Here is a 25,846-nt window from a genome sequence, read left to right as displayed (position 1 = left end):
CTTGTCTTCTAGCTTCTTGAAAAGATACTTTATTTTCTGTCTTGTATTTCTGTATTTTTTTTCCTAACTTCCAAAGATCACAATCTTTGGAGTAGGCTGGATGATTGCCCTTGCAATTAGGACACTGCGGAGTTTGTGCCTTGCATTCAGATTGAGTGTGAGTTTTGCATCCGCAGTTTGGACATGTTGCATCTCCACGGCATGCTGTCTGGGAGTGGCCAAATTTCTGACATTTGTAGCATCTCAGAGGGTTCGGGATATAGGGCCGAACACGACAGTTTAAATAGCCTGCTTTGACCGAGGATGGTAGATTCGGCGAACTAAAGGTTAAAATTATGCTACGGGTTGGGACTAAGGTGCCGTCTTTTCGTATCATGATTCTCTTGGCCTGAGTTACGTTTTGATCTTTTAGTTCCTGAATTATTTCTTCCTCGGAAACGTTCAATAGGTCCCATTCACTGATCACTCCCTTGGAAGAATTCAGGGTGTTGTGTGGAGTGACTTGGATTGGAATTCCACTTAAAGATGTAAGTTTTAACAGGAGGTCAGAGTGTCTTGGAAGAGAGGTCTCTATTAGCAAGTCGCCAGATTGAAGGCGTTTCACCATTTTTGGAGATGCTGCTGCATTTACAAGGCATCGTTGTATGATGAAAGGCGAAAGCTTGCTGTCAGATTGTGAAGACAGAGAATGGATGATCAGGAAAGCTGGAGCTTCCTGCTTGTTTGCATCCTTTTTTAGTCTTTTCGACAATGAGAAGTCATGATCAGTTTCGTGGTTGTCTTGTTGCGAGCTCTTTGGCTCTAATCGTGGGAAATCATTAGTATCCATGTTTACTCCTTTTAGCCCTGGGAGAAGTACTTTCTTCTCCCAGACTACCAGCCCCGCCACGTGGAGGCAGGAGTAGTGCCACCAGTGACCAAGCGGTTATTAAGGTTAGTAGAGTGTGAGTATTTAATATAAATACTAAAAAAGAAAGGTAGATTCCCTTTCTGGGTTCTTACGTAAGACTTTTTAAGTGAAGAACCGCTTTAAGTGAACAAAACAGAAGAAAATCGTACAACAAAAAATAGAACTATATCACTTTCAAAGATCACTTTATGAGTCGCAGAGAAAAATCGCTTGTCACTATCGCTTGGCACTCGGGGCCATATAGTATACATTAAAAGAATAAAACCAATGATGATCTAGTTTTTTTTTCCCAAGAAAAACTGTAATGATTTCGCAGTTGTCTCAATGAGAGAATGAAATTTTTATAACTGATTCTGCTGCAGCAGACAGAGTTGGATTCTGCTAAATAGGTGCCAATTAAATGCCAGTCACCTGGAGACTTAACGTGATTAATAGCATTATTGGTTATATACTTTCAAAATTCACAGAGAGAAAAATAGAAGAACGCTCTATTGCCGGAAATAGTAATATGATGATGTGACAACCTATAACTGTAGAAAAACTATAAATAAAAAGTCTGGGGAACCTTATGCTACCTTCAAATGCACAATGAATAAAAGATAAATTTCTACAAAATGTGATTATTGATTTTCTGTAATTAATAACAGGTTGATGATAAAATAAAAGTTTTCAATCATATTCAAAGCAACTGGCAGCATGTCTCACAGTGGAGTTCCTGATCAATGTTCTACCAATATGGATATGTCTCTTTTACGTTCTGGCCAGGATGCATGGCAACTCTCAAATATTTCTTCATTGTGAAATTAAAATATATAACTTTCAAATAGTTTCAGATTTGTGGGATATCCAATTAAAAAAAAAAAAAAAATATATATATATATATATATATATATGTATATAAAAAAAATAAAAAAAAATATGATATTAGCAAAGGAAACATTTTGCAACAATACATTAACACTATTACCAAAATGTGCAACACTAAACTATATCTTTGCCTATTTTGAAATCTACCATTCAGACATTCTGTGCACTTTTCAGAAGTTGTTGTTGTTTTGGTTTTTAGGAGCATTAGCAACTAAGGCCATATTGCTCCGGGATATGCGGCGGTCATTCCCTGACCTTTCCGCATCCTCCATATTTGGTAGTGACGGGCTCGAACCCCAGTCTAATCAAGAAGCGTGTGCTACGCACTGCTGCTCCTTCCCACCTGGCTATGGAGGTGCCACTTTTCACCTCCATAGCCAGGTGGGAAGTGTATGGATTGTAACATATGGTCTATTAAAATATTAATTTTAATTTTAATTTGTCTTATTAAAATTGTACATTGCCATTTTCATGCAATACCTTATTGCACGTAGTGCCAGTCCAATACATACAGCATGATAGTTTGCTAAATAAAATATAGAAGATCAAAACTAAAATATAGAAGATACAATCTGCATAATAAAAATTAGTTAAAAATAAACTATAACTAAAATCTTGTAGCTTTCAGAGTAGTACGACATTCCACTTTCACTGATTAGTAATATCTATCGTGGTCATACAGGTCATAAATACCTCAATCAGATCATCAAGGGGTAGCCACATTTTTACACACTAACTTATAAAAACTGGATTTCATACCTGTAAAAATACTCCTCTTCTGTCGGTTGCAATTTTCAGGAAATACACAAGGAAGATTGTTCCAAAAAACATTTGAAGGAGGGATAAATGAAAAAGAAAAGCTGTTCACAATTTTGAATTCATACTGAAAATTAATGTTGTAGCTTATGCATTTGTTTAAACCAGAGCTTGGAAGGAATGAGTTCATAGAAACTTGTTCTTTTCAGGTGAATTTAACTATTTCGTGAGTGTGCATGCAGATTTGTTTTTCATGTGGGATCTGGGGAGTATGTTTTTCAGATCATTTCAAATTATGTGTCTGTTTTGTATAAATTGTCTTGAAATTTTTCCAGTGCATGCTGCCATCTCTTATCTGTGTGTTTAATTAATTGTAGACACAGTTTTAAAATACAGCAGTACTAAAGTAGCTATATAATCGGAGGAACAGAGGATATGATGCCTGTAAGATATTTTTGTTTGATTTTGGTTTACAAAGCTGCAATTTAAGAAAGTCTCTATACTTCAGATCCAGAAGTTTATTAAACTGAATTAAATGACAAAAAAAAATGATAAATTATGATACATAAATTAATAAATTTGATATGATAATAGGATAAATAAATAGGATAGATTAATTATGCAAAAGATATTATTTATTCAAAAAAAAAGTAATGAGAAATATTTTTTTACAATTAAAAAAATTTTTTTTTAAAAAATAATTTAACATTGGACAATCAAGTCAAAATAAGGAAAAATTAATATTTAAAAGCATTTATGTACAAACTTTCATCTTTAAAAAACTTCAAAATTCCACAAAAAAATTCACTCCATAGAGTCTACCCCTATTGTAAACCGACAACAGGAATCCATCACGTTCAGGAAACTCGCTCATGAAAGGGTTAAGTTGGAATATGTTCAAAATTTTTAAGAGGCATTATTTTGGAACTAAGTTCCTTTCCTTCAGGAATGTGAACAACTAAGTGTTTTTCAGCTATCAAGAGTTCCTTTACTGACTGTATATTTAAGAAATATTTCCAGAAAAATGTTAAAATTTAATATTAGCCTTACAGTGAAAGAAAAAAATTAACTACCCTGCACATTCTTTTATTCCTGTAGATACAGATTCAACATCTCTTTGAAGTTCCTCAAATCAATGATTTTAACAATCCATGGTGATAACTCGTTCCAATGACGAAAAACACAATGGCAGAAAGGAAATGTTCTACAATTAGCCTATAACTTCCTCTCTTAATCTGAATTTACAGTTCCTAGATCTAGCATTATTTATGACTGCAAATTTCAGTTATATTTTGTTGCACATGCAGCACTATTTCCTGCTTGCACAGAATGCAATCAATACAACAGGGTGGTAACTGACAGTAGGAGTGTTTTTTTTTTTCTTTTTCTTTTTTTTTTTTTCTTCTGGGAAACCAGGTACCCAGAGGAAGAGGATTAAAAAAAAAAGGGGGGGGGAGTTATTTCTAGACTGCACCCCATATATTTTATTTTACATAATAAATGAATCAATATATATCCTCATTAATCAAATTACCCATGTTAAATTTTTAACATAAGAGAAACTTTCATCATTCTTACCTCTATTACACCAATAACTTTGCCAAATTGTCCTGAACCGCCATGCTGTTTTTTATGAAGATAATTAAATTCACAAGACTTAACAAGGCATTCTCTAAATGCAACTTTTGGCTTACCCAATGTGACAGGACAATTGTACTCTCTTTCCATTCTCTGAAAAAAGAATGAAGAATCGCATAAATAAAAAAATAAAAAAAAATGTTTTGCATCAAATACCACTACCATTTTAGGAAATATAATAAAATGTTTAATTTTAATAAGATAATTTTACTTATGTTAACATCAGAAAAGGTACATATTAAAATGCAGAAATACTATAAAATAATGTAACAAAATATAAATATACCAAAGTAATTTTAAATAGAATTTTCCAAGTAGAAGCTTGCAAGTCACTTTTAGATTCATCATGATAAATCAAATTGATTAACACTGGCTCTTTGAAAAGGGTGGTTTTCATACTTAAAGTAGCCAAACTGGTTTCTAAATGTTTCATACTCATTAAAATTTAAAACTAGGTGATTTAATTTATTGTTTAAAAATGAATAGCAGTTGTGAATAAGAACAAGAACAGAATTAAAACTAAAAAAACAAGATGATAGTTAATTTCTAATACAGCAGAATCTCATAAATCCAGAAAAATTTAGACTTAGTCCTTACCAGATGTTTGAAATCTAATGCTGTAAAGAATTTCTGGTAGTAAAGTGCACAAATGCTGAAATTTGAAATTTTGTGAAATGTTCTAATGGAGTGACAAAAGAACATTACCATTATGACAATTACAGCCTGTACCACTCACCTTAGTAATCTCTGCTAAACAATAAATAAAAATATCAAATAATACCAACAGAGAAAGACAAACTCTATTCTGCAAGAAGATCCACAAGACCATTACAGAGTACCATGCTAGTTTACCATGAGCGGATGTGAGGCTCTGAAATACACTGGCTCTTTGAAAATATAATGTATATAATGTATAGTTTCCAATGTTATCTGCCATCACAATGGAGAAAAATGCAATAAAAATACAATAAGTAAATAATCACATAACAATGGGAAACTTTATAGTAGCATCCTGAAGAAACATTTCCTAATATAAAATAAAATCACACTATGATACATTTGTATGACTGAACAGCTCATTAGTAATTAAACTCTGTGTTTTATATTTCTCACTTCTTGTTCCTAATTATATCTGATAGATAATGTTATTCCAACAGTATATCATATGTGAGATTAAAATGATGCCTAAATGTACAAAGTCAGTTTATGTTTGGTCTTGTGAATTTTTTGTATATTGGCTACTCATGTGATAGTCTTCAGCTAGTTAGCCACCATGGTCTGAACTTTTAGTGAGGCTATCAACCGAATGTAATACCTCTTATATTGGAGGAAAGTCAAAATATGTAAAGAAATGTAAAAGCTTTTTCATATGCGAGACCACTGGCAGATAATGTGGATTCACAGTTAGCAAATTACAAAATTAGGCCTTGAGCCACTGTCATATGTCATATTCAGCAAATTTTTATTTCAGATCAGGAAAAAGCACTCCAAAAGGAGATAACATTTAGTATGTTAGTGCAAACGCATCATATTAGTACACAGCTAAACACTGAATTAGCAAAATTATGCAAAGGCGGCATCTTTAAGTTATATCTCATATTGTGAAAACCTTCACGAGTTGCCATGACATTGCACTACTTCGAATAACTAACGCTTCACCAAGGAGAAGACTGCTGTTACTTATTCTCAGCGGATACCACCACCCAAACGGCACTGTTTCAGGGCTATTTGGCCCTTTTTCGATGGGTGGGTAGGTACCCAAGTGATGCAATGATGACAAAACAGTTATAAAGTATAACTCCATAATATAAGAGATGCCTCTGATGGTGTATAATATAAGTGTGTGTATATATATATATACTTATATTATACACCATCAGGCATCTCTCATATTGTGGAGTTATACTTCATAACTGGGTTGGCATGATTGCAACATCACGGTACCTGCCCACCCACCGACGATAGGCCAGCAAGCCTTGAAACAGTGCTGTCTGGGTGGTGGTATCTGCTGAGAATAAGTAACAATAGTCTTGTCCATTTGTGAAGTGTTACCTATTTGAGGTAGTGCAATACATGGTAACTCATTGTGAAGGTAGTAGCAATATGAGATACAATTAAATCGATGCCATTCATTGCAATTTACTATTATGAACAAAGAATGGTGTATTTCACTGAATGTTCAATAGTAAATTTAAATTTGTAATGTATTATGCCTTGCATTTATTTTTACATAGAAACTTATTAAAGAATAGCAATAAAATATATACAAATTAGCATTAATAGAGGCATACAATGCAAGAAAGCAAGCTTATGCGGCATCAGCCAAAAAAAAATCCCTCCCATTTCATCCCTCCATTCATTCCAAATGCCTGTCCAGCTCAGCCTTAAATTTATTTAGGCTATTAGCTTCCACAACAAAAGACGGAAGCCTGATCCACCAATCAACTACCTGCTGGCTAAAGGCAAATTTCCGCACATCTATTTTACAATTATCTTTACTCAATTTGAAACTGTGCTGTTGTTGTTGTTATTTGGTTTTTAGGAGCATTAGCAACTAAGGCCATATTGCTCCGGGGATATGCGGTGGTCATTCCCTGACCTTTCCGCATCCTCCGTATTTGGTTTTCACGGGCTCAAACCCCAGTCTAATCAAGAAGCGTGTGCTATGCACTGCTGCTTCTGCCCACCTGTTGAAACTGTGCCCCCCTCAGGTTCTTAGTCTGAGCAAGATGAAGAATCCCATCAGCATTCAGCTTGCTCAACCCATTCAAGGCCTTATACATCTCAATCAGATCACCTCGCAGGTACCTACTCTCCAGGCACTGCAATTTGCAGAACTTAAGCCTTTCTTGGTAAGGGCACCGCTTTGTTCCCCTCATCAATCTTGTTGCCCTTCTTTGTACTCATTCTAGCAACTCTACATCCTTCCTAAAATGAGGCCTCCAGACCTGTACACAGTACTCTAGGTGTGGCCTGACCACTGCCTTGTATAACGGGATAATCACCTCCCTGTCCCTGCTAGCAAAATTCCTATATATCATTAACAAGACTCCATGACCTGCACTGGCAGCCCGTCTGCACTGCTCAGCAAACTTCATATTTGGCTGCACAATTACCCCCAGGTCTTTTTCACTTTCCACTTTCCTGATTGTAGTACCACCCGGTTGGTACGTTTCTCTTCGGTTATTGCTACCCATATGCAGAACTTTGCATTTGTCAATATTAAACTCCAGTTGTCACTTCTCAGCCCATTTTCCCAACTTATCTAGATCCAGTTGGAGTAGCACACTGTCATTACTGTCGTTAACAACCCTGCCAATCTTTGTATCATCTGCAAACTTCGACATTAAATCTGATATACTTTCATCAATATCATTGATAAATATGCAAAACAACAATGGGCTCAGCACCGAACCCCGGGGAACTCCACTAATAACATTTGTCCACGAAGAGTAGTGTCCATTGATTACCACTCTCTGTTGTCTTCCACTCAACCATCCCTTTATCCATTGTAGCAGCTTACCCTTGATGCCATACCTCTCCAATTTGTACGGCAGTCTTCCATGTGCAACAGTTCCATGTGGAATCCAAGTATATGATATCAAAATTATTTTTGGCATTCAGTTCCTTTGTGACCACATCATAGTAACCAATCAAATTGGTCAGACAAGACCTCCCTTTGTCAAACCCATTCTGTGTCTTAACTATTACCTAGTCTTATCTAGATGATCCTGCAATGCTTTTTTAATCAGTGATTCCATTATTTTCCCCAGAACACAAGTTAAACTAGCAGGTCTGTAGTTACTTGTGTCACCTTTTGAACCTCCTTTGTGAATTGGTGATATATTTGCACACCTCCAGTCCAAGGAAGATCTCTTAATCATGGCTAAAGGTTTGCTTACTTTCTTTGCTGCCTCCTTTAATATAACTGGATAGATCCCATCCACCCCAGGTGCCTTCCTTAATTTTAACTTCACCAATTTCTCCTCCACTTTGCTCTCTGTTATTACAAAATCACTTAGCTCCTTGTTAGTGTTTGATAAACTTCTGGCACTCTAATCATTGAATAACTTCTCATGTGTGAATGCAGATGCAAAGTACTCATTCAGTTTATCAGCTACCTGAGCATGATCATGAATAGTCAACCCATCTATGTTAAGTGATCCAATCTGATTCACCCCTTTCCTTCTAGAGTTAGTATTAGTATTAGTAATGGCCGGATGGTGCAAGAAAGCCTATGGCTTATGCTGCACCAGCCAAAAAATATCCGAACAAAACAATGATAAAAACAAAATAAATAAATAATAATAATTAATAAAAAAAAAAAGGAAATTAAACCTATCATCCCATGCACCTCCCCTACCTGAAGGCACCATCCAGATGACCCTTGAATTTCCCCAAACTGTCTGCCTCTACCACCCAAAGGCAACTTATTCCAGTAATTTATAACTCGCTGGTTAAAATAAAACTTCCTGCAGTCCAATCTAAACATTTCTCCCCCCCCCCGTAACTTGAATTTATGTCCCCTACTTCTAGCATCATTTATAATCTTGAAAATTTCGTCCTCATTCATTTTACTGATGCCTCTTAGAGCCTTAAACACCTCAATCAAATCTCCTCTAAGGTGTCTAGTTTCCAAACTCTGCAACCCACATATTCGAAGTCTTTCTTCGTAACGACGCCCTTTTGCAGATCTCACCGGGCGGGTTACCCGTCTTTGCACCCTTTCAAGAAGCTCGATGTCTTTCTTTAGGTGTGGTCTCCATACTTGAACACAGTATTCCTAGTGTGGTCTAACATAAGCCTTATATAATGGGATTATCACGGCCCTATCTCTACTTGGAAAAGTTCGATAGATCATCGATAGGACACCATGGGCCTTCCTTGCAACCTGTTTACAATGCTCAGAGAATTTCATGTCTGACTGTATCTAACACCCAAGTCCCTTTCCTCCAGTACTGGGTTTAGTTGAACTCCACCAAGTGAATAAGTTATTTTGGGATTACTGTTTCTCAGGTGTTATACCTTACACTTTGTTGGATTAAAGCATAGCTGCCATTTTTCTGACCATTCCTGAAGTCTATCTAGGTCTCTCTGAAGAAGCTCAGCTTGACAGTGATCATTAACCACTCTACCAATTTTAACATCATCTGCAAATTTAGACATTACGCCCTCTATCCCTTCATCAATGTCGTTTACGAAAATTAAAAACAACATGGTCCTAATACTGATCCTTGAGGAACCCCACTTCTTACATCAACCCAATCTGAGGAATAGCCATTTATCACAACCCTCTGCCTCCTGCCCTGAAGCCATCCTTCTATCCATCTAAGGATTTTCCCAGTGATTCCAACCTGTTCCAGCTTATAAAGCAACCGCTTATGTGGGACTGAGTCGAAAGCTTTGCTGAAATCTAAATAAACAATATCGAAATTATTCTCTAAATCCAGCTTGTGAGTGACCCTTTCGAAATAGCGAACCAGATTTGTTAAACATGATTTTCCCTTTACAAAACCATGCTGAGTATCCTTGAGAATTTCAATTCGATCCAAATGATCCTGAATTCCACCCTTGATCATTGTCTCCATGATTTTCCCTACTACTGAAGTCAGACTGACAGGGCGATAATTTCTAACTTCACTTTTAGAGCCACCCTTATGTATGGGATATACATTTGCACTTTTCCCATCCAAGGGAATCTCCCCAGAGTCCAGTGATGCTCACATAATTAGCCTCAATGGTTCAATGCACTCGCTTGCTGCCTCCCTTAAGATTATAGGGTATATTCCATCAACTCCAGGAGCCTTACTGGTCTGTAGGCTCGAAAGTTTTTTCATTAAATAATCTTGCGAAATTTCAATATTGTTAATTACATATTTTTTAACTTCGTTCCCACAATTTCCCATTGCCACAAAAGGTTTTTCATTTGTAAATATCGATGCAAAATAACTGTTGAGTTCATCTGCAACGGCAGCTGGTGTATTTAATACTATCCCCTTTCCCTTATGTAAAGGACATGTCTGGTTTATACTGCTCTTCTTGGCATTTATATATTTGAAGAATTCTTTATCCCCCCTCTTTGCTCTATTTGCTAGTGATTTCTCATAAACTGCCTTTGCCTGTCGAACCTTTTGTGTGGCTCTATTACACATCACCTTGTAGCTGTTATAGGCTTCAGTACTTTTTATTGCTCTGTAACCTTTCCATGCCACTTTTTTGCTCAAGTAATGTGGCAACTTCACTATTCATCCAACTTAGAACCCTCCTCGTGGAGTATTTTTATAATGGTATATATGCATTCAAGGCATCTGTGATTAATGTTTTAAAAGCGTACCACAGTTCAAATGTATTCAATTTCTGCACGATATCTACCCAGTTAATAGAGGCCATGTAGTACCTTAAGGCATCGTAATTTCCTTTTCTGAAATTAAAACCCATTCCTTTGCCTTTTACTTCTGCTACCTCTCTCGTCATCATCCACTATAGAACTCCGTGATCACTTCCTGCTGAGTTTACATAAGTAAAGAACTCCTTGCTGTTTTTCTTTGCATCTTTTGCCAAAGTTTTCTCATAATCTGTCTTCACCAGCCTAATCTCCTTTGTGACTTGATTACAGACTAGTTTATACCTGCCATAGGCTTCTGCGTTGACTGATACTTTATGTGCATCCCATACATTCTTCTTCTCTGCCACTGGCCACAAATAAATGTTAAAAGTGATAAAAGCGATAAGAGCAAAAACAAATTACACATTAAGTAGCAATGTGCTTCATTATAAACTTAGAAAACAAAAATAGTATGACATAAATCATTATATTTAGCAGAGCACAACATATAATCATGTGATACGACAAACCAATGCAAATCATGAACAGTGGGGGGGGGATAGGAGGCAGGGAGAAAATATCAGTTGTCAGACTCTGGAAGTGGGCGAATATATAGTTGCCCAAATTAAGAGCTTGCCACCTTCCATCAGCTGTAAAATAACTGCTTTCATAATAGGGTGTACATGGGTTCCACAATTGCGATTAATGTTAGAACCTGCCACAGCTATATAGAGCATTTCTAACTAGGAGCAACGACAAGAATCAGGTGAGTGAGTGGTCCAAAATTTCAATACTGGAACATGTGTTACAGGGTTACAATTAATGTGCCGCTCACAACAATAATGCTTAGCCACAGCAGAGTGGGAAAAGTTGGCCTGGCAAAAATGCCCCATCATGTTCTGAGATGCAATCACAAAGCCTCTGGTCTGACTTGTCAATTATAACAAGTCTCACAATCTGGGATGTGTTATAATTGGCATGTGATTTGATAAACAGTAACAGTATCTGCATGTTGAAGCAAGGGAAAGACAAATTTAACTCTGGAAACCAATGACTGCAACTTCCTGACAATGAGCTATACACAACCAATATGGTAGCGTTGCAATACCCTAGCAAGAATTGCAGATATGCCCAGATAGTGGGAATATAAGTAGTGGCATTACATTCACTGTTGCGATCCAAATGTTTCAATTACATGGGAATAATTTCAGAATTATTCCCATGTAATTGAAATCTATACAAACATTGGGGGGAAAACCGCCATGATCTTAGAGATCTCGGCACCCTTGTCAGCACAGTGGGACCATGCTCGGCTAAATAACACTTTGGCTGTGCTATGCAGATGTCCTGGTGTTCTAACATTAATTGCAATCATGGAACCTGCATACACCCTCTTATGGAAGCAGTTATTTTACAGTATGATGAAAGATGGCAAGCTTAACTGCCGCCATTATTAATCTACAGCTGGATGGACGCCTCCTCAACATTTCATGTTGAGAGAAATGGACCATAATCTGCAACGCTGGTCCAGTGTGGGTTGGCAAATCGACCATATTTAGCAGTCAGGGGCTTGAACCCCAGTCTACTCAAAGAGCATGTGCTACTGCATTCCTGCACTTGACCACTCGGCTACAGAGGCCTAAATGGTGAACTTATAATGTGGTAAATGTACATTAGCCTACTTCCATAGAGTCTGATGCCTCCGTACCCAAATGGGAAGGAGCAGCAGTGCATAGCACACGCTTCTTGATTAGACCGGGGTTCGAGCCCGTCACCACCAAATACGGAGGATGCGGAAAGGTCAGGGAATGACCACCACATATCCCGGAGCAATATGGCCTTAGTTGCTAATGCTCCTAAAAAAAAAAAAAAAAAAAAAGAAATAACAAACAATAAATAGTCTGATGGCTGTTGATTTGTTACCCCCTCCTTTTTCCTGCCATCCACGATCTGTATTGGTTTGTTGTAGCACGTGTATATGTTGCACCCCTGCAGTATATAATGATATGTTACCCTATTTATCTTCTAAGTTGATAAAGGCACACCTTGCTCCAAAAGCTACTTAATATATTTTGTTCCTGCATAGCACAATAAGTTTTATGCATAACTATAAAGCACAAAACTAATAATAACGATTACTACAACAAACCAATACAGATCTGTGCTTTAACTATAAAGCACAAAATTAATAATAATGATTACTACAACAAACTGCAACAAACCAATACAGATATAACTATTACCATTAACCATTGTTTCTTCAAAAAATAAAAGGATCAATTGACCAATTATGCATGTTTTTTTCAATGGACATCGGTCATTGACTTTGGGGAATCCCTTTCATGTTCCCAAACTTCTTGTGGTTTCTCTGCCCCCCAAATACGGCAATTAATCTTAGCACTAATGTGAAATGTTGCTTCATCACTAATCATTAGATTGTCAAGAGTTAAGATGTATTTTTAAACATTTCATTAAACTCATGACAATAAACTAATTTAACATGGCAATCCTCTACCAGCAACATCTGATGCACTTGAATCTTGTACAGTCGCTTGTGCAATTTCATTCTGAGAATTTTGTGCACTGTAGCTTTAGGAAGACCAAGTTCCTGAAATACCTATTGCAGCAATTTTCATGAGCTTTTCTAAATAGCTTCCCAACAGGTGCTACAGTCTCTTTGTTTAATACACACCTTCCAGTTTTTGGCTTATCATTAACAGAACCAGTATCTTTAAACTTCTTCATCCAGTTTGAAATTGAATTCTGTGCATGCTTCCTTTTGTACTGAGTTGTAAATTTTTTTCTACCTGCTGATATGTTCTAAATTCTGCTAGCCTGGAGACACAATTCACTTTCTTTTTTATTGAAGCCATCTCTTATAGGGTAGATTATTTGAAAAATTAAAAAATAAAATTATAGTAAATAAAGTAATCATTTTTTTGGCATAAAAACTAGAATAAATTACCTTTCCAATACATTTTACAGATTATTCTTATCTTGTACAGAACCTATGTTATTGCAGTTTTAAAGTGAACAAAGTTTTTATGGATACCCTATATATATATGGGTGAAGTAAGTGCTAGTTGCATTGCACTGCTCATACTGCTCTCTATAATGTGTTTATTTTCTGTTATCAATTCTTTCATTTCTTCACTTCATTTCTTTCTTTTTGGCAGCAGCCTGGTTTTTAGAGGTAAGTGCTAAAGCTTTTGTGCTTTTACAGTTACTTCATTTAGGGCCTCTGTGATCTGATTTTACTGCTTCGGTGGGCTAGAATTTCTGTGAATGTCTGCTTCCGTCCATTGTGATAATTTGCATTATGTTCAAAATGCAGTAATGTTCACATTCACGGCAGTTGCATCCAGGGCCACCTCTGATGAGATTGGATGCAATGGTCATCTATTTTTTGTTCCTTGCTTTCTTTGTCCTATGTCTATTTTTCTTTCATGGTTGGTTTATCATATAATATTAATGATACTTCACACTATTTTGGCCTCGGCGTGGTCAGAAATTATTATTTATTGCTTTATAACTTTGGCTGTACTTGCTCCGTATTTAATATTTTTAAAAATTTTTAGATACACATTCAGTTTCTACTTCTGTATTTGTTATTTATTTCTTTTCTGCTTTTTCTGCTATTTATTTCTTTTCTCATTTTCTGCTTTTTTCCCCCATATTGCCTCTATATATTATGTGACGTGTTGTTGGACATTTCTTATGCAACTACTTACATTTGTGGTTATCTCCTTCTTTCTTTCTTTATTTTTACTATTAATTACTGTATTATTTTTTTTACAGTTTTATACACACACACACACACACGTGTGCATATACACAGTTGGACACACGTGTGTGTCCAACTAATGACGAGGTGGGCGTACTTGTTGGAATATTTGGGTTGTCTAACTGATTATCAGAATTGTGCATCCCTTGCTTTCAATTATTCTAGCCATCTGCATCATACTTTATAGCATATATATAGCTATAAACTGCATACTAATTAATTCTAAGTATACAGAGATATTGCATTAGTGAAATAACAAGCCATGTCCACATTCTCTTCAGGAGAAAACTCTCAGTTGAAATATGGGATTGTCTGCATTCACTGTAGGCCAGGTAAAAGTTTTCTCCTTAATTCTCAAAACAAATTCCTAATATTAAATTAAACAGTGCAGCACCTACTGAACTAACTTTTAGAATAAATGTTTTATTAGCTATTCTAAGAATCAATTTCTTACTTCTTTTAAGCTTAAATGATCACCAAAGAGATTTTGAAACATTGTCAAAATTAACCAAAATGGTTTGGTTTGGTTGGGTACTTCTGTTTATTTTAATAAACTTTATATGTTCAAAAATTACATGGAATGCGATGTTTTATTTTAATATTTTACTTAGAATTAGACATTTTCATGAATATCTCTCTCTTTCTAAGAAATTAAACTACATACTGTATTTGCAAACCAAAAAAATTCAAAATATCAAATGTAACAATAACAGCATATTCTACTTACTTGAGAATAAATTTCAAGGTGCAGTTCTCCCATGCCTGATGCAAGAGTCTATAAAAAACAGAGTAGGAAAGAATTTATTTCTGAAATACTCAAAGTAAAAATGCAAGATATTAAAATTAATGACAGAATGCAATTTATGTATTTACAAAAATTAAGATAAATCAAAATATGACACATGCCTCTCCATTTACAGTGAAATGTTTTAAATATTATGTACATAAGAAGGCTCTGATCAAACTACATAATTTACACTACTAAATTCTGATAGAGAATCTGTCCTCTAATTTCTCTACTAATGCCAGTGTTCCACAAGGTTCAATTCTTTATAATGTGGTTTTCCTCTTGTATATTAATGGCTTCTTGTACCGACTGACGTTTTGCTGAAGACAGCACACTATATTCCATCTTTCTCAACATCTCAGATACTGACCACCAATTCCTTAAATGCTGATCTCCAATGCGGTGCAGAAAACTTAGTCAACTTCAATCATTCGAAAACTCAGTCCTGTCTTATTTCTCACGAAAAAGTGCACTGCTCTTGTGATCTCCTTGATGACACTCAGATTTATAGGCAAGATCTAATATCTCTATTAAGGATTATCCTAACTTCTAATTTCTCTTGGCAAAAACAAATCACTGATTTTGCTTCCTCTGCATCAAAAAATTTGGGTTTTATTTTTCACTCTTGGCATTACTTTTCTTCTAAACTACTACTCACTCTGTATAAATATCAAAACTTCCTACCAAAGAATATTGTTCTCACATCTGGGGTGGCACCCCACAAGAGCTCGCTCTCTCTCTCTCTCTCTCTCTCTGGATCCCTTTTTTGGCATAAAATTAATAAAATACCCAACAAGTAAATAATATTATGATTACATGTTTTTATTTCCTTTTAATACAGAATACAAAAATGGTATGTTCAGTTAACATGATCAATTTTTGAAATGCTACATGTCAAATTAAAGGAACTTAAAAATGTAAAATTAAAATATCTATGACAGTTGATGAAACTTTTTATATAAAAATTTCACCATCATGATCTAGTGATTCTAATTTGCTTGTGAGAGTAGTTATTTTTGCATTTTTTTCAACTACACCAGCTATATATGCATGTACTACCAATATTGATCAAAAGAACAAGTAAATGTTTAGTTTGAATTCATGTTACAGTACTGCCTAGTAATTACATTTCTAAATAAAATAAGATTAAATTTAAATTACAAAAACAAAAGTGTACAAATGGCAATTTTCAAGAATAAAGAAAAGGTTTTAATATTTGCGAGGGAAATTATGATAATGCAGACATTATTTGAATTCTATTCAATACTTACAATTGGCAAATCTAACAAGGAAAATGTTAAACATGAATTAAAAGCATTTTGCCATTACCTTATACCAGTACCTTTCCCCCCACACCCAAACACCATAGTTTAAACAGGTCTCTTCTATATATACTAGTAACTCAGATTCAGATATGGTAGAGACATTATTATATTAAACACTTTTGGTTAATTTATCAGAAAAATAAAAATATTTACTTTCAAATAACAATACAAACATTAAGTGAAATCATGATCCCAATTAGAAAAGAGGATAAAAGAGGGGAAGAGAACAAAATTTTCATAATTAGCAAAGAGGATAAAATAACATAGACTCACAAGTTATTTAAAAACAAGAGTTTGAAATCCTCCATTATTTTTGGTAGTATCAAATTACACAAGAATGTCTTTCTTGCTCTTCTTGGCAAACTTCAGTTACCAAGCAATTTCCATATGGTTGATCCCAATTCTTGCCTCCCACCAACTCTCATTCTCTCAAAAACTTCAATAACCTTTTAAACAAAATTAGTTCTATTAACTTGTACCTCACAGATATGTTGGTAAATTTTGGATGTAAAACCAATTTCATCCTTTTCTAGATATAAAACTTGCTTAGCCCATAATACAAATTAAATCATTCCCACCAAACTCTGTACATAATGAAACTGATCGATTTTGCAATAGTTTATTCTTATTTTCAAGCCAGAAATCTATAAACAGAAGGAAAGTCTTAAAATGGGAACCTCATTTTCCTCTTGTCACAGAGGTATTTATGAAAAACTTCAAATCAACTGTCCCTCCACCACTGGGCAGGATTTTGTCCACATTCCTGTATAAGGTAACACAAATGGATATTAGCTGTTTCTTAATTCCACTCTAACTACCCAAAGGGTGTGAAGACTACAGTTAAGGTCTTCAACCAGAAGGCACTTGCAATTCTCATGACCTGAAACAAGAACTGGTGGTCAGAAGCACTTTGTTCAATAACTATTATCTTCCCCAATTCTTCAACAAAATTTGCCATTCCATTCCTAAATTTCAGAGTGAAGACTGAAACACTGGCTAATTAAAAAAACATACATTAATGTTTATTTCCAGGAGAAATAAACTATGATGCACTCGACAACTATAGAAACATACTTTAGAAGTATGAAAAAGAGAAAGCAGGTAAGTTTTTCACTCAATGTTGGAAAAAAAAAAGCAATAAAATATATTTCTTGATGAGTTATATATTATCAACTTACTTCCTTAATATCTGGATCATATATTACCCTAAATGTGGGGTCTTCTCGTGTAAATCTATGAACTGCTTTGGAGAAGTTATCTGAATCTTTTGAATTCTTTGGCTTAATGGACATGGAAATTACAGAATCTGGTACATAAATAGATTCCTGAAATAAGAATCATATGTAATTACTGAAACACAATAATTACATGACAAATTTATTATATTTATCAACATTCAAAATAATTTGTATATGATGAAATAATCAATTCTATCCTTACCATGGACAAATTCATATTTTTTTGTGTAACAAATGTATCGCCACTAGCACAATCAATTCCAAATAAAGCACATATATCTCCTGCATATGCTCTTTCAATATCTTCCATCTCATTGGAATGCATTTGTACCAGACGGTTTGCTTTTGTACGTTTGCCAGTCCTAGTGTTTATCAGAAAGTCTCCTTTCTGAAGCATTCCTTGATAGATACGAATATATGTCAGCTGGCCAAATCTTCCTGCCTATGTATTAAAAAAAAAAGGAAAAAAAGCAAGATGTTATATAACTTAGTTAATACTAAAATTAATTATTAATTAATTAATAAATTTTAAACGGCATTCAATCAGGTGATGATTATTTTGAATAAAAATAAAACTATTTTTGAGCTTCTTCGCTTTTTGTTCTTTTTACTGCATGAGTCTGGGAACTTGATTGCCATACCTCATGCCAAATTTAGATAAAACTGCAAACTGGATACTTGAAAGAAATAACTTACTTCTAATTTGAAAGCTAAGCATACAAGTGGTTTGGAGTCATCTCTTGCAGGATCCATTAAAACCTTTATGGGTTCACCACTAAAATTAGAAACAAAAGAAACATACAGAAGCAAATAAATGAAAAGTTTTCATTTATTACTATTTTAAATTAAAACAAATTTTGTATCAATAATGATAATATTATTTCCACTTCTGATGTCACTGTGCTTAGTTGTTAACATTGAACAAAAAAATTTATTTCAATCCTATTTATAGTAAAAGCAGCAGACCAATCTAAACACTCACCTACTTTCCTCTAGTGCATAATTTTCTACTTCAGATGGATTAGGAAGATAGGAAACTACTGCATCAAGCAAAGGTTGTACTCCTTTATTTTTTAAAGCAGATCCAACTAGAATAGGTGTAAATTTTCTTGCTAAGCAGGTTCTTCTAATTGCTGCCTACACAAAAAAAAACACAACTTTATATTATTCATTTTATATTCTATTAGTATTAACTACATAGTGCAAGTAAGCCACAAGCTTTTGCAGCACCAGCCAAAAAAAACAAGTAGATAAGAACATACAAATTATGCACTTCCCTCCTCCGTAGGTAACTATCCAGTTGACCCTTGAATTTCTTCAAACTGTTAGTCTCAACTACATGCAGAGGCAACCTGTTCCAGTTTAACAGGAACAGGTTAAAATAAAACTTCCTACAATCTAGTCTAAACCATGTCCTCTGTAATTTTAATTTATGGCTCTAGTTCTGGAATTCTTCTTAAAAGTGATAATTCCACCTTCATTCATTTTACTAATCCCTATCAGTGCCTTATCAATCTCAATCGGGACACCTCTGAGGTGCCTGGTTGCCAAGCTCTGTAGCCCACATAATCAGTCTTTCCTTGTACAGTCACCCTTTTGCTGATCACATCATACGGTTGCTCATATTTTGGACACTTTCAAGAAGCTCGATGTCTTTTTTCAGATGAGAACTCTTTATACTTGGACACAGTACTCCAAATGTGGTCTTACAATTGCCTCATACAGTGGGATTATGATCTCAATATCTCTAGAGGATAATGTTTGATAAATCGCTGATAGCACGCCATGGGCTTTCCTGGTTGCCTGTTTACACTGCTCAGAAAACTTCATTTCTGCCTGTATTATGACTCTCAGATCCCTTTTTTTTCCTCAACTGTTTTTAATTCAACTCCACCAAGTGTATAATTTTTTTGGGGTTGTTATTCCCCAAGTATAAGACCTTACATTTTGCTGCATTAAAATGCAGCTGCCACTTTTCTGACCAAACTTGTTGATATTAGACTTGAACTTCTGTAGACTGTAATTTTCAGGAAATATGTATGAAGGAAGGTTGTTTCAGAAAACAGCAGTTGAATGAATAAATGAAGAAGATGGAAAGTTGGTTCTGTGAGTCTGAAGTTGGACAGTAAATGGATGTTGGCTGGTGGAGGCACATGTTCGGACTGTTTTGAAAGAAAGAGTGGGAATTGAAGATGCCATTTCAGAAGAACAGTTCCCATCGAAGTATGTGCAGAAAAGGAATGCAGCAGAAACAGTACATCTATGAGACAGCGAGTAGAGAGACTGTTAGAAATGAGTTATTAATTAACCTAACTGCCCTCTTTTGAAAGGAATCTAGAAGCCTGAGAGAGGTTTTGGGGGCACTGCCCAACATGTGGGAACAATATTCCATGGTAGGACAGATTTGCAATTTGTACAGAGTGAACTCTCTACAAAAGTGAGCTTGGAAGAAAAGTAACGCTGAGAGTGAAAGAGGAAACCAGGTTTTTTAGATGCAGAGGAAGCAATATTTGTAATGTGCTTGTGCCAAGAGAGATTAGAGGTCAGGGTAATCCCCCAAAACAGATATATCATCTTGCCTAGAAATCGGAAGTGTCACCAAAGGGTGACACTCCGATTTCTAAGTAAGTATAGGAGCAGAAGAATCCTTTTTTGCGAGATATAAGACAAGACTAAGTTTTAGAAGGATTGAAATCAACTAAGTTGTCTTTGTAATCAACTAAGTAGTTTAAAGAGTAGGGGATTAATTGATTTCTAAATTACTTTAGAAAAAGTAGAAGTTTGGTTTGGTTTTTAATGGCGCATTGGCAGCCAAGAGTAGAACTAATTACAATAGGAATATAATTGGATGGGAGGGATTTGTCATCATTTTTTGGAACTGGCTGGATATGAGAAAATTTCCAAGCAGAAGGAAAAACACCTTTGGAATAAGAAAGTGAAAAAAGGCCGCAAAGAACAGGAGCACAGATTTTGAGAAGAAGCGGAGAAATACCATCAGGACCTGGAGCTTTCTGAGCATTAAGTTTCATCAAAATCCTTCTGATATCCTTTTGATGGAAGATCACAGGAGGAATTGAATGGAGCATGTTGGGAATGGTGGGAGGTGTTTTACCAAGATCTTTATATTGGTGTTTTACCAATAATACATGAGTTGGAAGAAAAACGGGATGCTAGAAAACAAGAATAGTTTCACTGACACAATCTGAACAAACATTGACATCAGAAGATTTGAAACAGTAATCCAACCAAGGAAAAGAAATCTCACAGGTCATCCCATTCCCAACACAAGGCTGGGAACAGACATGGGATAAAGGCTCTATTGGAGAAAAGAAAATCACCAAGTTGTGATCTGAGGTGCCTAAAGGACCACTCACTTCGACCGTGTACTTATGAAGGATTGTTTGTGAGAAAAAGATCAAGTGTGTTGGCTGTATGGTTAGGATTGTCTGGTATTCTGGTAGGTAAATGAACAATCTGCGCGAGGTCATTAGTAATTGCAAAAGCCTCAGCATCTCGACCAGCTGGGTCGGTTTGACTAGAAAACGGAAGCCAGATGGAGTTGTGAACGTTAAAATCACCAAGGAAAATTACCTCACTGTTAGGAAAGTTGGACTGGAGAAAGTCAAGTTGCAAAGAGAAGTCAAAGAGCTCCAAGTGATTAGTGCATTTGGGAGAACAGTAGAGACAACAGATGAATTTGACAGAATGAGGTAGAGACATTCTAAGCCAGAGAAAATCTGGCTTAAAATTCCAAATTTGAAATTTTCAAGTACCACTTTTGAGGTGAAAAGAATCATTAAGCGAATAATTTTGGCAACTGAGATGAGTTGTAGTTGAATCAACTGATAACTGAGATTCTGTCAGAAAAAGTACATGTGGTTTGGCAGACTGCAAGTGGAAATGGACATCGTTGATATTAAAACTGAGACCATGTATATTTGTGAAATGAACCAGGAAGTGTTTGGGAGGTTCAGATCTTTTCACAGATAAGCTTACTCTATTAGGTTGAATACACCTTACTCTATTAGATTGATACACCTTACTCTATTAGATTGAATACACCATGAATTTGACAATTCATGGTGTATTCAATATTAAGAAAAAGTGGGGAGGGGAGGCTTGCTGTATGAAGTAATGAAATTTTTGGATAAGGCATGGTAAGAATATACCCAGATCCTTGACATAATGTGGCCTCGACAATGCCCCCCGCATACACACTACTCGGACTCCCTCCAGTCACTATCTGGCAGAATAGAGGTAGCAAGATTATACACTAGCTGATCAGGAAGCCTCCGAGAGAGTTACAAATAGGTTCGGTCTGGTGTACTAACTAGAAGCTGGCCTGAGAACACCATTTTAGATCTGTACCCTCGAAATGTAAGGAAGATTGGATCTAGCCATGATGTCCATCATAACCTCAGAAGTCATCAGTCATAATGCATGATGGAAGAGATGGGGTAGGGTTGACCGGAACTTAGATCTGGAGACTAAACACGGGTTCCACCACTTCAAGCCTCCAATAAGCAAAGTGGTGGTATTTCACTGGTTGATGAGAGTTGTCTAACCTAGTATTGCCTAGTAACACAGAGGGGCAGCATTCCTTCATGTGGTGTGGGCGCCACATGAAGGAATGCTGCCCACACCACATGAAGGAATGCTGCACCTCATGTGGTGTGGGTGCCACACCTTGACCCCTGCTTACGTTGGTTCACACCTGGGTGGTCACCCACAGTGTGCTTGCACACGGGGGGTTATACCCAGGAACTCTATGCTTTCTGCCCTACAGCAATCCACCTTAGAATCTTTCCAGTAATCCCAACAAGTTGCAGCTTATAAAGCAACCTCTCACGAGGGACTGAGTCAATATTGCTAAAATCCAAAACTAAGTTGAAATTGTTCCGTATATTCAAGCTTGAAAGTAACCGTGTCAAAATAGCTTAATAGCTTAGTTAAACATGATTTTTCCTTAACAAAACCATGATGCGTGTGTCCTTCAAAATGCCATTTCTTTCTAAATGTCCTTGGATTGCACTCTTAATTATAGCTTCAAAAGACTTTCTCTACCATTGAAGTCAGACTAATTGGCCTGTAGTTACTGTTTTCAATCTTAGAACTGCCTTTATGTATTGGTGATATGTTGGCACTTCTCCAATCCAAAGGAATCTCTCCTGAGTCCAAAGATGCCCTCATAATTAACTTCAATAGTTCAATACACTGCCTGGCGGCCTGCCTCAAAATTACTGGGTATGTGCCATCAACACCAGGAGTGTTACTTGCCTTTAGGCTTGAAAGTTTTTCTAATAAACAGTCATGTGTAATTTCTAAATCAATAATATCATATTGCACAGCCTCCCCTCACTATGAAGGGTCTTTCGTCAATAAGACATATGCGAATACCTATTCAATTCATCAGCAACCTCAGCTGGATTATCTAAGACTTTTCTACACCCAGTACACAAGTGTCTGATGTGATTTGTTTTATTCTTCTTTATATTCACATACATGAAAAATTCCTTGTTCCCATTCTTTGCCTCTTTGCCAGTGCTTTCTCACATGCAGCCTTGGCTTCCCTAACCTTATCTGTGGTACTATTACAATTCAACTTGTAGTTGTTGTAGGCTTCAGTACTCTTCATTGCTCTAATTTCCCTATGCTATCTTTTTCTGCTCTATTAGACTGGCCAGCTCCATATTCATCCATTTCTGCATTCTCCTCATACAATATTTTCTTAGTGGAATATATGTATTCATGGCTTCTGTGATTTTTGCTTTAAATGTAATCCATAATTCAAATGTATTCATCCTCCCTCTGAAATCTGCCCAATTAATAGATGCCACATAGCACTTTAAACTGTCAGTCTTCTGAAATTAAAACATGCGCCTTTACCTTTAACTACTGTGTCTTTCTTCATCTTCCAATTAATGACTACATGATCACTACCTGCTAATGGTTCCTATACTTTAAGCCCTGTGATGTTTCTGACTCATGAGTAATGATGAGATCAAGAATATTTTCACCCTTAGTACAAATAATAATCATCTAGTTTATTTAAAAATTTTGTTCCCTATGAGGTGAGTTTCTCTCCCACTTATTCAAATAAATTAGGGGCAGATTGAAGTCACCCATAATAAGACATTCATACTTGCTTACCCATTCTGTGGTGCCTCCGTAGCCAGGTGGGAAGGAGCAGCAGTGCATAGCACACGCTTCTTGATTAGACCGGGGTTCGAGCCCGTTACCACCAAATACGGACGATGCGGAAAGGTCATGAAATGATCACCGCATATTCCCGGAGCAATATAGCCTTAGTTGCTAATGCTCCTAAAAACCAAATAACAATAACAACCCATTCTGTGTGCATGTAGAGACTTTTGTCACACCCTTCACAATCTTCTGGTCTGTAAATTATGCCCACTCTCATCATATTTTTGTTTCCAACTGACTTAAACCACACAGATTCCACACTGGCAGAAGTAATTTTTGAGTCAGCAAAAGCTCTTTTCATGCTCAGACTGCATTTGATAAGAAGCATGACTTCACCGTCCTTTCTAACTTCCATATCTTTGTTAATACATTATACACACCATAATGGAACTCTTCATCCCTAATTTCTGGGTGGCAACACATTTCTATTAGCCCTAGTATATCAGTAGTAGTTGTCATAACCAGGAGTTCGAATTCGACCATTTTATTGACAACACTTCTGATATTACTGTAGACAAAGTTAAGACTAAATATTCTTCTGTAGTTTATGACTTTGCAAAAACATCCATTGACCTTATTTAGGATTGTTTCCTTAGCTTTATCATCCAGCTCATTTGAAATGTTGTTGCCCTCAGAACATCTTCCCAACATTGGCTGTTGTAGCAACAAACAAGAGGTGGGTGCAAGCATTACTTTGACCCATATCGTCAGATAAACGTGGATATATATTTCCTTTCTCCCCCCAACTAGCAGTATCCTTGCACCACCTTTGTTCAAAGGAACACTTTCTCTACAAAACAGATTCCTTCTAAATAAAAATTACGCCCCCCCCCCACACAAAGCCATGCAGATTCCCTCAAATCTTGAGTCAATCTACAAGGCTTTCAAGAATATAATTCTGCCACCCCCCATCATAATTGGGCAGAATTGCAGACACACACATATTCTGACCTAACTCAAAGCATTTTTTCACATGGTCCATATTTATCCAACAAATGTCAGGTCATGTATGTTTAATATTGTTAGTCCCCATATGAATAATAATGCTGTGTTTACCCTCCCTTAAAATCTGACAATCCATTGGTAACACCATCAATTGTTGCTCCCACCAAACACCCACACCCTGGTTTTGGTCCACCTATCTTTATTACAAAAAATGTTATCCATTTCCCAATAAAACTAAATCATACCAGATCAGTATGCACTTGGCAGGTCACAAGATATACTTGAGTCCCTTACAATCTCACAGCTACATTTGTTTCTAGAACAAGCACCAGTATCTTCATGACTCAAATTCTTCACATAATGCACCAAGTATTAATTTGAGATCAGTATGCTCCTTACATCAGGTCTAATGAAAATCGTCAGTTGAGCTTGCTTTGTCTACTAGACCAACCTTAGAAAACATGCTACAGGCTATTCAATTGAAGAACTCGTGACTCACACCAGAAATGCCTGCAGGCACTTCTGTCTTTATATTGTAAGTGGGTCTTGTAACCAATAACAGAGCTGAGAAGCCAAATAATACGTAGCACTATATTAGAAATCCGTTAGATTAGAAAATTAAGGTTTACAGTACATTACAGAATTTAAATTAACAAACTATTAGAGAAATTAAATTGTACACCAAACCTTTATCCACTAGTGAAGTTAAGATAGATTTAAAAAGTACAGAAATATTAAGTTTGGGACACTTAAGTCAGGGCTAGTATTAAGATTAAGGGGCAAATAATCTAAGCAGTTGCACAAGACATTAAGAATTTTAGGACGTAATTTAGGGGAGCCCCTTGGCTATGGATCATTTACGGATGCTTCTAATGCTGGCATTGATAAAAATGGGTTTAGTTCAAATTACAAACAAGGCAAAATACTGACAAGATTAAAATGCCAAAGACTAAACACTAATGAACAATTCAAAATGCTATCAGAGTCAAAAATATTAAAAATGCTACGTCAAAATGCTGAAGTTTATAAAACATCCAATGCCAACTGATTAGCTGGTATTGTAACCT

At 36.0% G+C, this 25,846-nt stretch overlaps 1 protein-coding gene across 1 annotated transcript in view; it reads right to left on the bottom strand.

Annotated features, from left to right (window-relative positions):
- The window catches only part of mEFG1 (mitochondrial translation elongation factor G 1), a 154,524-nt gene that overhangs the window by 48,521 nt on the left and 80,157 nt on the right, over nt 1–25,846 (bottom strand). Inside the window, exons 8-13 of the mRNA XM_090375087.1 lie at nt 18,613–18,767; nt 18,327–18,405; nt 17,833–18,072; nt 17,571–17,717; nt 15,008–15,055; nt 4,112–4,264 (exon numbers count right to left, since the gene is read on the bottom strand). Of these exons, the coding sequence (XP_090231213.1) occupies nt 4,112–4,264; nt 15,008–15,055; nt 17,571–17,717; nt 17,833–18,072; nt 18,327–18,405; nt 18,613–18,767 (822 nt within the window). The remainder of the gene's footprint in view (nt 1–4,111; nt 4,265–15,007; nt 15,056–17,570; nt 17,718–17,832; nt 18,073–18,326; nt 18,406–18,612; nt 18,768–25,846) is intronic.

This window comes from Mastigoproctus giganteus, chromosome 6 (genome assembly GCF_048544385.1).
Source record: "Mastigoproctus giganteus isolate SK-2022 chromosome 6, ASM4854438v1, whole genome shotgun sequence".
NCBI lineage: Eukaryota > Metazoa > Arthropoda > Arachnida > Uropygi > Thelyphonidae > Mastigoproctus > Mastigoproctus giganteus.
This window is presented reverse-complemented; position numbering and strand designations above follow the sequence as displayed.